Source organism: Hemiscyllium ocellatum, chromosome 49, assembly GCF_020745735.1.
Source record: "Hemiscyllium ocellatum isolate sHemOce1 chromosome 49, sHemOce1.pat.X.cur, whole genome shotgun sequence".
Classification (NCBI taxonomy): domain Eukaryota; kingdom Metazoa; phylum Chordata; class Chondrichthyes; order Orectolobiformes; family Hemiscylliidae; genus Hemiscyllium; species Hemiscyllium ocellatum.
The window spans coordinates 13,159,320-13,173,886 of record NC_083449.1 but is presented as its reverse complement, the minus strand read 5'-3'; the positions used below and the strand labels follow the sequence as shown (position 1 = coordinate 13,173,886).

Sequence of the window (14,567 nt, the reverse complement as noted above, 5' to 3'; positions counted from 1 at the left end):
TTTCTTCAATGTGAATTTGTGAGCACATGTTTGAATCCATCTCTACCAGTTTCTGCCAAGTCAATATGTGAGGCAGTTATCAAACTGCACCTCTCAGACTCTGCTGTGTGAAATTGTGTGTAGCTAACAAACTGTATCTGTGAGTTTATGTTACGTGAAAGTGGGAGTGTTATTATTGATTTGTTCCTGTGATTTTCTGTTATTGACAAGAGGAGTGTAATTACGAATCTGTCCCTGTCAGTGTCTCTTCTGTATATCTGAGAAAGTAATACATCCGTCCATGTGGGCATTTGCTTTGTGAATGATAGCACATATCAACCAATATCTGGCAGTTTCAGCTATGAGAATGAGTATTGCTATCAGTCTCTTACCAGTCAGTTTCTGCATGGTGAATATGTGAGTGTATGTACTAATCATTCCTTGTCAGTATCCATCTTGTGAATATGTGAATGAAGTTATCAATTTATAAAGCTGTCAGTTTCAGCCATGTCCAAACCAAAATAATATTATTAATTTCTTCCTGTCAGATTCTGCTTTGTGAATATAGTGCAGTTATCAATCTGTCTTTGCTATGTGAGCATCCAAATATAGTTATCAACATGGACATGTCAGTTTTCACAATGCAATGTGTGTGTTTTCCCAACTAATGCATGACTGCATCTGTGCCAATTAATCTCTGTTTGCTATATCAATATGTGAGAGTGGATCTGTACAGTCGGTCTCTCCTACGCCAGTGTAGTTATCACATTTTTCCGGTTAGTTTCTGCTTTGTGTAGTGATAAATCTATACCTGTCAGTTTCCGCAAGGTGAATGTGTGAGTTGTGTCATGCATATGTATCTATCAGACTCGACTCTGTGAACATATCAAAGCAGGTATCGTGCTGTGCCCGTCAGTTTCTGCTCTGTAAATCTGACAGTGTAGTGATCAATCTGATCTTGTCAGTTTTGGGTTTGTGCATGTGTGTATTTCTCCTATTTGAATATATGAACTTAGTTATCATTCTGTAACGGTGGAGACTAGGGAACTTGGGGAAATAAATATTGATGTCTTGAAAACAGTACACATGACAGTAAAGAAGGTCCTAGAGGTGTTTAAAAAACATAAATGTGACTAAATCTCTGGAACATCATCAAGTATATCTCAGGATGTAGTGGAAAACTTATGTTGATAACTTCAAAAAATGACATTCTGCTTTCTTTCTTTTTTGTAATATTTCATAGGGAGGATCCCTGTCAGTTCCTGCAATATGAATGTGTGACTGTGGATATCAAACCTGTACTTGTCAGTTTCTGTGTGAATATGTGGGTGTAGTTATCAATCTCAGTGTCTGCAATATGAATTACACTGCCATTATCAGTCTCTACCTGTCAGTTTGTGCTACATCCATATGTGATTTTAGCTATCGATCTGTACCTGTGTCGGTTTCTGTCATATCAATGTGTGGGTGTCATCATCAATCTCTCCCTGTCAGTTACTGCAATGTGAATGGGTGACTGTAGTTATCAAGCTGTAACTGTGTCTGCCATGTGAATATGAGCGTCGTTATCTTCAGTTTCTAACAGCAAATGTGTGAGGATAGTTGTCATTCTATACCTGTCAGGTTTTGCTTGTCAATCTGATATAGTTATTGATCTGTACTGCTCTGTGAAAATGTGAGATGAGTTATTGATGCCGTGTGACACTAGGAGTATTATGGTTATTAATCTGTTCCTGTCAGGTTCTGCTACTTCGACATGATAGATTTGTTATCAAACTTTCTCTGTCAGTAACTACGATGTGAATGTCTGAGTATATTTACCAACCTGTTCCTGACAGTTTCAGCTCTGTGTATCTGAGTGTGCAGTGACAATTATTAATCTGTAACTGTCAGTATCCACTAGGTGAATGTGTGAATGCATTTATCAATCTTTCTCTATTAGCTTCTGTGTTGTAAGTATGTGAACGTGCTTAGCAATTTGTCCCTGCCAGTCTGTTATATAAGTATGTAAATATAGTAACCAATTTCTCCTTTTCAGTTTGTACTATGTGTTAGAAACTGTACTCAACAATCTATATATCCATGTTTCTGTAATGTGAGCAGGAAACTACAGTTATCGATCTTCTTTTGTACACTTCTTCCCTGTGAATGTGTCAGTATAGTCATCAATCTGTACATGCCAACTTCTGCTTTGTGAATCTGTGAATTTAGTTATCAATCTCTGCCTGTCAGTTCTGCTCAGTTCATTTGTTTTGGGTCATGGATTGTGACATGGAAAAGTGAAGAGTTTTCTCACTCCTTCAGTGCACAGTCTAACTGGAAGGAATGATATCAGGGGCTGTTCTTCAGGATGCCATCAGCTTTTCTCAGAGAATAGTTACATACTGTTGTGAATAATGCTGAGAAATGGATAGGTGTAACATTCTGTTGTTAATGTGTGAGGGAAAGGGCAACAAACAAATAAACTGTATTGCAGCTGACTGACCACAGCGTTCCTTCTACAGGAAAAAGAACTGGCTAGTTCATTTCATTGTTCTATTCTGAATGTTATAAAACCCTGTTCAGTCGTGTGATGGTGCAAGGCATTGGCAGTACTCTCATGATGCTCTTTGGTGGGAATGTCAATAGCAAAAGGAATTGTGCTTTCTGTCATACAGTGGGGAAGATTTAAACCATCCAGGTAAATTTAGCAGCTGTACAATACTCTGGGGTGGCCACACTTGGAGTATTGCCTACATTTGTGGTCACCGCATTATACGAAGGATATGGAAACATTGCAAAGCGTGCAGAGGAGGTTTACCAGGACATTGCCTGGTATGAAAGCAAAGTCTTATGAGGAAGGGCTGAGGGACATGAAGCTGTTTTCATTAGAGAGAAGAAGGTTAAGATGTGACTTAAGAGATGATCAGAGGATTTGTTAGGGTGGACAGTGAGAACCTTTTTCCTCAGATGGTGATAGCTAGCATGAGGGGATGTGTGTGAATGTGAATTAAATTAGCTTTAAATTGAGGGGTGATAGATACAGGACAGATGTCAGAGGTAGGTTCTTTACTCAGAGAGTATGAAGAGCATGGAATGACCTCCCTGCAATAGTAGTAGACTCACCAACTGTGAAGGTATTTAAATGGTCATTGGATAAATATATGGATGATAATGGAATAGTGTAGGTTAGATGGGCTTCAGGTTTTTTCACAGGTCAGTGTAACATCAAGGGTGAAAGGCCTGTAATGGGCTGTAACATTCAATGTTCTATGTGAAGAAAATTTACAAATTACAAGGCTTGGCTAATTGATCTTTCTTCATCAGAATAAAAGGTGATTATTTTATTGTATGATTAATTTGAGGAAATGACATTCTATTTTCCTCCTTTTTTGTAATATTTCATAGGGTGGGACATGTGGGACTCTTTGTACAAGATTGAAGTGAATTTGGGAACAAAGTTACACTACAGTTTTTTAAAAAAGAAACTTATTGCTGGGCAGAGGGAAAACATAGTTTCTCTGCTTGCAAGGTGAAAAAGGTGAGAATTCTGTTGAGATAAAGGAGGGGTTGGCAGCTCCTCTGCTGCCATGACACACTTATTGAAATGGAATGCTGGCTGAATGGGATTAGGTGCTTGTGTTTGTAAAACATTTTGGATGCAGTCACGTCTGTTCCCTGCAACGTACATGGATGTACATTGTTGTTAGTCTTTGTATCTTGTGTGTTGATACGTTGAGTGTCTCTGGAACTCGATCTGAATCAGCCAGTTTCTTTGTGTATGTGTGTCTGCTCAGTAATGATTCACTACTTGTCATATTTGGCTGTTGAAATGATGTAACAGTGTGATGTCATTATCTTTCTGGTTTGTGACATTTAAAATGCCATTATTAAATACAATCCTCATTTACTCACCAGTTATGTACCTTAGATAAGGAGTCAGCCTATAACACTTCAAACATGGTGTGAATGTTAATGCGTTATGAATGATATTAATTGGAAGTGGGAAGACATCTATGGGGAATGGAGAGAGAAAAGAAACTTGCCTTTCCACGGTTGTGTCTGACTATTTGTTTGGATAAGTGTCTGGAAACTGAACTCAATCTAAGTCTGTTTCAATCTGGTCTGAGACTGTGGAAAGGAAATTCTCCACTCTGCCAGCAGTAACATACCTGGTGTTTGTTGGAAGCAGCTGATCACACTTAGCTTTGTACTGAGGAAATATTAGATTGCCTTGATCCTTGGAATATTTGCTTGGAGAGAGACAGAAGATGTTTCAGCTGTAAATCAACATAAAGCCAAGTTAGGCAAGATCAAACTGATCAGTGTGGCCATTCAGTTAATAATCATTAGGGATTTTTGAAACTCAGCAATTCGAACAGAACCAGACTTTGATTCCAGTTTTTTCCCTGACTTGCTCCTCATCTCCTTTTCTTTTATTCCCATTTGTTAACGATTGGGTGAGATCCAGAAACTAACATCTGTACACCTCCATGACTGGGAGTTCTTGAAGCAGCTGCAATGGTGACATACATCAATATCAAGTTGGTAATACACTCATTGAAAGAAAGAAGAGGCGCTATTTCTAATGTTTCACTCGAAACTTTGAATCTGTTGAGTCTAGTACGTGTCCTTTCTAGGATTGTCACACAATTATAGTCTGTGCATCCATTATTCACTGCCCAATATTAACAGACAGCCTGGAACAGAAGCCAAACAATGAATTACCATCAGTGTTCAGGGGATTGCAAACCACAAGAATGGCCCACAGCAGCTCCTTCCCGCTCTCTCTCTCACACACACACACACACACACAGCCCGGGAAACGCCTTCCCCCCCCCACAGCCCGCTCACTCCAAGTTCCGGGACCAGTTCCTGCTCCGCAGGGCCTCACGCATGCGCTCCTCCCGGCAGGAACAATCGGCCTTTGGGAGAAGGGACAGCCTCGCGCATGCGCCGCTCTCCCCCACTGAATCCCAGAAACAAACAGCAATTGGTCATTTCCCCAATTCCCTTTTCTCCCAGTTCCTGTGGCTGTGGGGGGAAAGGGCAGGGAACGTTTCAAGGTGGGACATTGTCCCTTTCTGAAGCTCCAATGGAGCTCCTTCCCCGGTCATGTTCATAACCCCTCCCCCCGGCTTCATCGCAATCCGATCAGGGAGCGGGCAAGCTGACGGCCATTCGACCCATCTAATGTGGACTACCATTCGGTAACATCATGTCTGCGTATTAAATTCCTGCCGAACTTCTTCCCATCAGTACTAACGCTTTGTCGAAAGTGTCATGCAGAGAGTGAGAATAAATGGCATGGATTGAGGATTGGCTGTCTGAGAGAAGGCAGAGAGTTGGGATAAGAGGCTCTTTTTCGGAATGGCAGCCGGTGAGAAGCGGTGTCCCACAGGGTTCAGGGTTGGGGCCGTTATATATTAATGATCTGGATGAAGGGACTGGGGGCATTCTAGTGAAGTTTGCCGATGATATGAAGATAGGTGGACAGGCAGGTAGTACTGAAGATGTGGGGAGGCTGCAGAAGGATGGAGACAGTTTGAGAGAGTGGTCCAGGAAATGGCTGATGAAGTTCCATGTGAGCAAATGCGAGGTCTTGTATGTTGGAAAAAAGAATACAAACATGGACTACTACCTAAACGGTGAGAAAATTCATAAAGCCAAAGTACAAAGGGCTCTGGGAGTGCTAGTCGAGGATTCTCTAAAGGTAAACATGCAGGTTGAATCCGTGATTAAGAAAGCGAATGCAATGTTGTCATTTATCTCAAGAGGGTGGAATATAAAAGCAGCGATGTGCTACTGAGACTTTATAAAGCTCTGGTTAGGCCCCATTTGGAGTACTATGTCCAGTTTTGGGCCCCACACCTCAGGAGGGACATACTGGCACTGGAACGTGTCCAGCGGGGATTCACATGGATGATCCCGGGAATGGCAGGTCTAACATGCGAGGAATGGCTGAGGATCTTGGGATTGTACTCAGTGGAGTTTGGAATGTTATGGGGAGATCTAATAGAAAATTACAAGATAATACATGGCTTGGAAAGGGTGGACGCTAAGAAATTGTTTCTGTTAGGCAAGGAGACTAGGACCCGTGGGCACAGACTTAGAATTAGAGGGGGTAAATTCAGAACAGAAATGTGGGGACATTTCTTCAGCTAGAGAGTGGTGGGCCTGTGGAATTCATTGCCGCAGAGTGCAGTGGAGGCCGGGACGCTAAATGTCTTCAAGGCAGAGATTGATAAATTCTTGATGTCACAAGGAATTAAGGGCTATGGGGAGAATGCGGGTAAGTGGAGTTGAAATGCCCATCAGCCATGATTGAATGGCGGAGTGGACTCGATGGGCTGAATGGCCTTACTTCCACTCCTATGTCTTATGGTCTTAAATGGGACATTTTTGCAAATGCAGCTAAAAGAGTCAGAGAGATGTACAGCACGGAAACAGACCCTTCGGTATAACTAGGCCGTGCTGAGCAGATACCATCACCGAATGAAGTCCTATTTTCCAGCACTTTCCCCATTACCCTATAAAACCCTTCCTATTCATACAGCCATCCTGATGCCTTTTAAATGTTGTAATTGTACTAGCCTCCACCACTTCCTCTGGCAGCTCATTCCTTACATGCAACCACTCTGTGTGTAAAAAGTTACCGCCCTGGTCCCTTTTAAACTTTACCCTCTCACCCTAAATCTATGCACACTGAGTCTGGACTCCTCCACCGCAGGGAAAAAAACATTGTCTGTTTACCCTATCCATGCCCCTCATGATTTTATAAAAGCTCGATACGGTCACCCCTCAGCCTCCAACACTCCAGGGAAAACAATCCCAGCCTCTCCCTGTAGCTCCACTCCTCCAACCATGGCAACATCCTTGCAAGTCTTTTCTGAACTCTTTCAAGTTTCACAACATCCTGTGATAGGAGCGAGACTGGAATTCCACACACTCTTCCCAAAGTGACCGAACCAATGTCCCTTACAGCTGCAGCATGAATTCCCAACTTCTGCAAATCAAAGCTCTTGCCACCAAAGGAAAGCGTACGAAATGCCTCATTCACTGTTCTATCTCCCTGCAACTCGACTTTCAAGAAAACTATGAACCTACACTCCAAGATCTCTTTGCTCAGCAACACTCCCAAGGACCATACCATTCCTGAAGAAGGGCTCATGCCTGAATGTCGATTCTCCTGCTCCTTGGATGCTGCCTGACCTGCTGCACTTTTACAGCAACACAATTTCAGCATATATAAGTCCTGTCCTGATACGCCGTTCCAGATACAGCATTTCCCATTTATCTAAATTGAACTCCATCTGCCAGTCCTCAGCCCATTGGCCCATCTGGACAAGGTCCCATTGTACTCAGAGGTAACCTTCTTCATTGTCCACTACAACTCCAATTTTGATGTCATCTGCAAACTAACTAACTATATCTTCTGTTTTCACATCCAAATGATTTATAGAAATACTGAAAAGCAATGGACCCAGCACCAATGTTGCAGGGTGTCTGATGTCACAGTGATAGTTTATGAATGTCTGGTCAGGAGGCCGGGCTAAAGCCCTACCTGGATAGAGGTGTGTAATATCATGTCTGCGACTGGATGCAAATACCAGCTTATAGTAGCTGAGTGATTTTAGTGTCAGAGAGTGTGGAGCTGTCAAGCACAGCCATTCAGGCAGCATCTAAGGAGCAGGAAAATCAATGTTTTGAGCAGAAGCTCTTCATCAGGAATGAGGGGGTGGCACAAGGAGGGGGAGAGATAATTGGGAGGCAGGTGGGGTTGGGGGGGAAGGTACCCGAGAGTGTGATAGGTAGATGAAGTTGGGGTGAAGGTGATCGGTAGGTGAGGAGGGTGGAATGGATAGGTGGGAAGGTGGATGGACAGGTAGGACAGGTCAAAAGGGTGGTGCCTAGCTGGAAGGTTGGATCTGGAATGAGTTGGGCTGAGGGGAAATGAGGAAAATGGTGAAATCCACATTAACCCTGCGTAGTTGGAGGCTATCAAGGTGAAGATGAGGCATTCTTCCTCCAGGCCTCGGCTGGTGAGAGTTTGGTGGTGGAGGAGGCGGGTGGCATGCCACAGGCAGGAACTTGATGAGGAATGGAGTCCCATAATGATAGACCCCACCTAGCCGGGAGGGCCAGGCTCTTGATCCAGTGACAGTAAAGGAGAAGGAATACATTTCCAAGTCAGGACGGTGAGTGCCTTGGAGGTGAACTTGTCTGATATGATGGTGGTGTTCCCCTACATCAGCTTCCCTTATCCTTTTTTAGACAGAAGTGGTCATGAGTTTGAAGGTGCCCTGATTACAAATTACAAACCTATAGTTTACAAGGGCCATCTGAGATAGTTTTGATCCAAAGGAAAGGCCTCCAAATTGTGAAGGAAAGAACCCCGACAGACGTGAAGCCTGGGGACAGCTTAATATCCAACACAGAATGATAAAAAGGCATTGATTACTGAAGAGCAAAGGAGTAACAGAGTCAGGTTGTAGAAACCATTAAAAAGTGAAAGTTATGATAGGTATGTAAAGAGAGAAAGGAAAACACACAGGTTGGTGAGGACAAACGTAGTTCACTTAGAATTAAAATGTGGGGAGTCCACAATGGGGACCAAAAATGGTTTTCCAACTGAATATCTTCTCTTGTTCTGTGTTCACAAAAGAGGATATAATTAACACAGCGGGAATTTTGGGGAACACAGAGTTTAGTGAGATGGAGATAATGAACCAAATCAGCATTATTTGGGAAATTGAGTTGAGGCAATGGATAGGACTGAAGGCTGAGAAATCCCAGACACTGATAATCTACCCCCCAGAGTAAATACCACAGTGGCCTCAGGGACCGTGGATGTATTAGTGCTCATGTTCCAAGATTCTACAGGCTCTGCATTCATTTCAACAGATCGGATGGTGGCTAATGTGAGCAATTCAATGGAATACGGAGGGAGATAGACAACTGGGAATTGTAGACCAGCCAGTCTCCAGGGGAAAAATCAAAATAAAAGATTTAATTGCAAAGCATTTGAGCAAACGATGATCAGGTTCTGATGGAGTCAGCATGGATTTGAAAGGCCTGTTCCTGTGCTTACACTTCCATGTTCCCAGCTTGACAAACCGCCTGGAAATATTTCAGGATGTAACCAGGAGAGTTGATGAGAGTTTAACAATCACTGAGGAGAAAAGAAAACTACAACTAACTCCCGGGACACCGGAGCAAAGGCTGAAAGGAGGAGAAATTCTATCCTTCCACCCTTCCACTTGGTGATATTACTGGCCTGTGACTGTATGGATGTGAATATTGTCTCAGAGAGACTGGAGGAAAAGGGCGGGTCGGTTGGTCGAACGTAACTGTGTTTGTGTGTCCGCGAATGTTATGATATTTCTGAGTCTCTCTTGTGCGAATCAAAAACATTTTCATTTCCAGTTATCCCCCGGCTGCCCCACTCGACCCCAAAGGTGGAATTCAAGGGAATATATTTGATGATTTCAAGATTTCAGTCGAAAAGTACCGACAATGTCAGCGCTCAGCTCAGAGGTCTCGATCTGTGCAGCAGCAAAATGCGTTTAACTCGACAGCGGAGCCGTCTATTCGAGTGAAAACTTTTCAGTCACAAACCTTCCCGTGTCGGGGACAGGAGCGACCGAGCCTGGCTCTCCGGAGATACGGAATTTCAGAGGAATCGGAGAGTTTAGACAGTGAGAGAAACACAGAGAGGCAGCAGGAGCAGGGAGCTGACGGCAGGTTGTCTCTGCGCCGTCCGCTCGCTGCCTTGAAGTTGCTCAGTGCCGCCCCCCAGCAGCTTCATTGCTGACCCAGTTCAGACTCACCCAGAGAGAGAGAGAGATTCAGCACAGAGTTCTCGACATGAGCGACAGTGCAGCCGCCGAAACGGCTCCTCCAGCCTCCGCTCCCACCAAAGCCAAGGCTCCCAAGAAAAAGGCGGCGTCTACCAGGAAAAGACCAGCCGGTCCCAAGTTGGGCGAGCAGATTCTGAGGATTGTCGAGCAGTCCAAGGATCGCAAGGGGATGTCCCTTTTCAGTATAAAGAAAGCGTTGGAGAAAAGCGGGGTCGAGGTGGACAAGCGCAACTCCCAGATCAAGATGTGTATCAGGAGGGCCCTGGCGAAAGGCTCCCTGGTTCAGGTCAAGGGCCAGGGCGCCTCCGGCTCCTTCAAACTCGCTCAGACTCGAGGCAAGGCAGAAGGGGCCAAGAAGGTGAGAAGAGCAGCAAGCGGCAAGAAAGTGGTCGGGAAGAAAACACCAGCCAAGAAGGCTACAGTGAAAAAGTCCCCAGCCAAGAAACCAACAGCTAAGAAAGCGACAGCTAAGAGACCAGGCGCCGGGAAGGCAGCCCCGCCAAAGAAAAAGCGAGTGATCAAAGCAGCGCCGAAGAAAAAGGCTTCCGTGAAGAAGGTGAAAAAGGCCAAGAGCCCCAAGTCCCCCAAACCCCTCAGCAAATCGGTTAAAGCCAAGACCCAGGCCAAAGTGCCCAAGAAAGCAGCAAAGAAATGAACCAGTCGGTGTAACATGTAACCATCTGAACCCAAAGGCTCTTCTCAGAGCCACCCACATCTCTCAGGAAAGAGCTGAGCCCCGGATCAAATGGTCCCTGTCCCGGGGCCGAGTGCAGACATACCCAAGATGTTAATCTGACTGAGTTACTCAGACCCACCCTCTCGTCACAGTTTGTGAGTGGACAGACCCTGAGAATGGGGAAGGGATCACACGGGGAGGGTTTCTTGATCTCCCATCTGGTTATTTCACATCGCGACTTGTATTTCTGTCCGGACCCCAATGTGACAGATTGCAGTATTTGTATTTCATTGACCCTTCCAGGAATGATGCTTTGTTCAGTTTTGATGCTGGGGCGGTGCGGATGTTATCATGGCGTGTTCTTTCGGTCTGTCTCTCACAGACAGATCAGGCAGCAATGACACATTGTGTTCGGGCTCATTACAATCTGGGTGAAACAAAGATGTCCCGATACAGGGAGACTCTGTCCCTTTCTCGGGGTACACTGTATGAGTTTGTAAGCTGTTTAAACCGGCGGGGGGGTTTAGATTGACTCAGGGCGGTTGTTAGGCTGGGCTGTGAGAAACCCCTCACTTTCCTCCTGCCTGTTACACACAGGTCAGGCAGTGATCCCGCCTGCTTTCCGCAGGGTTTTAAATACTGCTGTAAATAATAAACTTTTATCTTAGTTGCAGACGGATAGTGTTTTGCTTCTTAATGTTTAATTTCATTTCAGGATTTGTGAGGGTGAAATCGGCGGGCTTTTTGAAATTGACAGACCGTCATTCCAAGTGAACCAATCACCCGCCAATAACCTTTTCCTGCCTTTTCTGTTCCTTCCGGAGGTGTTCCTCTGTGGGTTGACGGATGGGGCTGTATCCAATCCCAGCTCTCGGGGGGCGGGACTCTCCATTCCCTGAAACAGGCATCACCACAGCACCCTCAGCTTTGATAACACCAGCCTGTGTGTTTGTGTGTGTTCTGTGATGTCCCATTATCATCCATATGTTTATCCAATGACTATTTAAGTGCCATTTAAGGTTGGCGAGTCGACTACTGTTGCAGGCAGAACGTTCCACACCCATACTGCTCTCGAACCTACCTCTGACATCTGTCCTATATCTATCACCCCTCAATTGTAAGCTATGTTCCATCCTGCTAGACATCACCATCCAAGGAAAAAAGGCTCTCACTGTCCACCTTCTCTAATCCGCTGATCATCTTGTATGATTCTATTAAGTCATCTCTGAAGCTTCTTCTCTCTAACGAATACAGCCTCAGGTCCCTCAGCCTTTCCTCATAAGGCGAAAGTGAGGACAGCAGATGCTGGAGATCAGAGTCAAGATTAGAGTGGTGCTGGAAAAGCACAGCAGGTCAGGCAGCATCCGAGGAGCAGGAAAATCGACGTTCTGGGCAAAAGCCCTTCATCAGGAATGAGGCTGGGAGCCTCCTGGATGGAGAGATAAATGGGAGGGGGTGGGGCTGGGGAGAAGATAGCTAAAAGGGCAATTGGTGAATTGAGGTGGGGACGAAGGTGACTGGTCAGAGAGGAGGGTGGAGCGGATACATGGGAAAGAAGACTGGCAGGTAGGACAGGCCATGTGGATGGTGCTGAGCTGGCAGGTTGGAAATGTGGTTAGGTGGGGGGGAGGGGAAATGAGGAAAGTGGTGAAGTCCACATTGATGCCCTGCGGTTGAAGTGTCCCAAGGCAGAAGATGAGGCATTCTTCCTCCAGGCATCATGGGGTGAGGGAGTGGTGGAGGAGGGGGCCAAAAACCTGCATGTCCTTGGCAGAGTGTGAGGGGGAGTTGAAATGTCTGGCCACGGGGCAGTGGGGTTGATTGGTGTGGGTGTCCCAGAGATGTTCCCTAATGCGATCTGCGACAAGGCATCCAATCTCCCCAATGTAAAGGAGACCGCTTCGGGAGTACATCCACCTACAAATGGACCCCACCACCAGGGATACATTTCCCTCCCCACCCCGATCCACATTGACAAAGACTGTTCCCTCCATGACTACCTGGTCAGCTCCACTCTCTGCCAACAACCTACCGTCCCCTCCTGGCACCGCAGGAATTGCAAATCCTGTGCCCACACCTCCCCCCTCACCTCCATCCAAAGCCCCAAAGGAGCCTTCCACATCCATCAAAGATTCACCTGCACATCCACCAATGTCATGTATTGTATTTCTTGCTCCCGATGTGGTCTCCTTTACATTGGGGAGACTGGATGCCTTCTCATAGAGAGCTTTAGGGAACTTCTCCAGGACATCCGCACCAATCTACCCCACCGCCCCGTGACTGAACATTTCCACTCCCCTCACATTCTGCTGAGTACATGCAGATCCTAGGCATCCTCCACCGCCATTCCCTCACCACCCGACGCCTGGAGCAAGTACACCACATCTTCCGCCTCAGAACACTCCAAACCCAGGGCATCAATGTGGACTTCACCAGTTTCCTCATTTCCCCTCCCCCCATCTTACCCCAGTTCCAACCTACCAGCTCAGAACTCTCCTCATGACCTGTCCTACCTGCCAATACTCCTAACCACCTATTCACTCCACCCTCCTCTCTGACCTACCACCTTCATCCCCACCTCCATCCACCTATTGCACTCTAAGCGACCTTCTTCCCAGTCTCACCCTCCTCCCATTTATCTCTCCATACTGGAGGCTTCCTGCCTCATTCCTGATGAAGGGCTTTTGCCTGAAATGTCAATTTTTCTGCTTCTCAGATGCTGCCTGACCTGCTGTGCTTATCCAACACCACTCCAGTCTTTCCTCCATACCAGGCAATGTCTTGGTAAATCTCTTCCACACCTTTGCAATGTTTCCACGTCCCTCCTATAATACACCATATGCGGCCGCACCAGAGTTTTGTTTGGCTGCATCATGACCTCATGGCTCCAAAATTGAATCCCTTGACCAATAAAAGCTACCACACCGTACCGTTCTTACTTGTACTGACCTGGGTGGCCAAAGTTAAAGATCACACAACACCAGGTTATAGTCCAACAGGCTTAATTGGAAACACTAGCTTTCGGAGCGCCGCTCCTTCATCAGGTGGCTGTGGAGGACACAATTATAAGACACAGAATTTATAGCAAATGTTTACAGTGTGATGTAATGAAATTATACATTGAAAAATACCTTGATTGTTTGTTGAGTCTTTCATCTGTTCAAATACCATGAAAGTTTCACTTCGTTCATGTGTAAATCACAAAACTATTTTTTAAAAGTTACATTCTCAGATTAACTGTAACAATTGGTGTTAGCCAGACAATAGGTTCAAGGTGTTAGCCCCTTGTGATATCTGTCTGTGCCATAATGTTTAGACTGATTCTCATCTAAAAAGCGAGATAAGAGTTTTACATGAATTCATGCAGTTTTTGAGCAAAGTACAATGTAACTCTGCAAGTACAATTTCACCGACAAATGTATATGTATATGTGTGCATGTGGGTCTTTGTGTGTGTGTCTTTCTGTCTGTCTGGGGTGGGGATTGTGAGTGTGAGAGACAGTGTATATGTGAATGTAGATTGCCTACGTCTGTGAGGGGGTGCATGTGTAAGTGTGGAAGTGTGTGTGTCTGTAGGAATGTGTTTGTGTGTCTGGGGTTGGGGGTTGTGAGTGTCTGTGTGAGAGAGTGTATATGTGTGTGCATGGTTGTAGAGTTGGTCTAAGTCTGTGAGAGGATGCATGTGTGAGTGCATGTATGTGTAAGGGTGTGTGTGAGTGTCTGTGTATACGTGTGTCCGTGTGTTTAGGAGTGCCTCTATGTGTGTGCGTGTGTATAGTGCAATGGTGGTCACCTGTACTGTTACATGAACACAAGGTCCCAGTTGAGGCCCTCCTTATGGGTATGGAACTGCTTGGCCACTTTTTGCTGCAGCCTGAAACAAAATCCGCCTTGGAGTATTGTCAGCCAAAGGTCTGAGGTGGAATGTCTTGGACCACTGAAGTATTCCCCAACTTGGAGGGAACACTCCTGTCTGTTGATTTTTGTGAGGTGCCCATTCATCCATTGCCGGAGCCTTTGCACAGTTTCCCCAATGTACCATGCCTCAGGGCATCCTTGCCTACAACATATAAG

The 14,567-nt window shown here is 45.4% G+C and overlaps 2 protein-coding genes across 2 annotated transcripts in view; one reads left to right on the top strand and one right to left on the bottom strand.

Annotated features, from left to right (window-relative positions):
• Window positions 1-4,174: 4,174 nt before the first annotated feature.
• LOC132837361 (late histone H2B.L4-like) overlaps window positions 4,175-14,567 on the bottom strand; it is a 38,719-nt gene continuing 28,326 nt past the window's right edge. The window contains exon 2 of the mRNA XM_060857030.1: window positions 4,175-4,238. The gene's annotated coding sequence lies outside the window, so the exon portion shown is untranslated. The remainder of the gene's footprint in view (window positions 4,239-14,567) is intronic.
• Window positions 9,757-11,167, top strand: LOC132837356 (histone H1-like). The gene has a single exon (XM_060857022.1). The coding sequence runs from the start codon at window positions 9,826-9,828 to the stop codon at window positions 10,471-10,473; it is 648 nt and encodes a 215-aa protein (XP_060713005.1). The 5' UTR covers window positions 9,757-9,825; the 3' UTR covers window positions 10,474-11,167.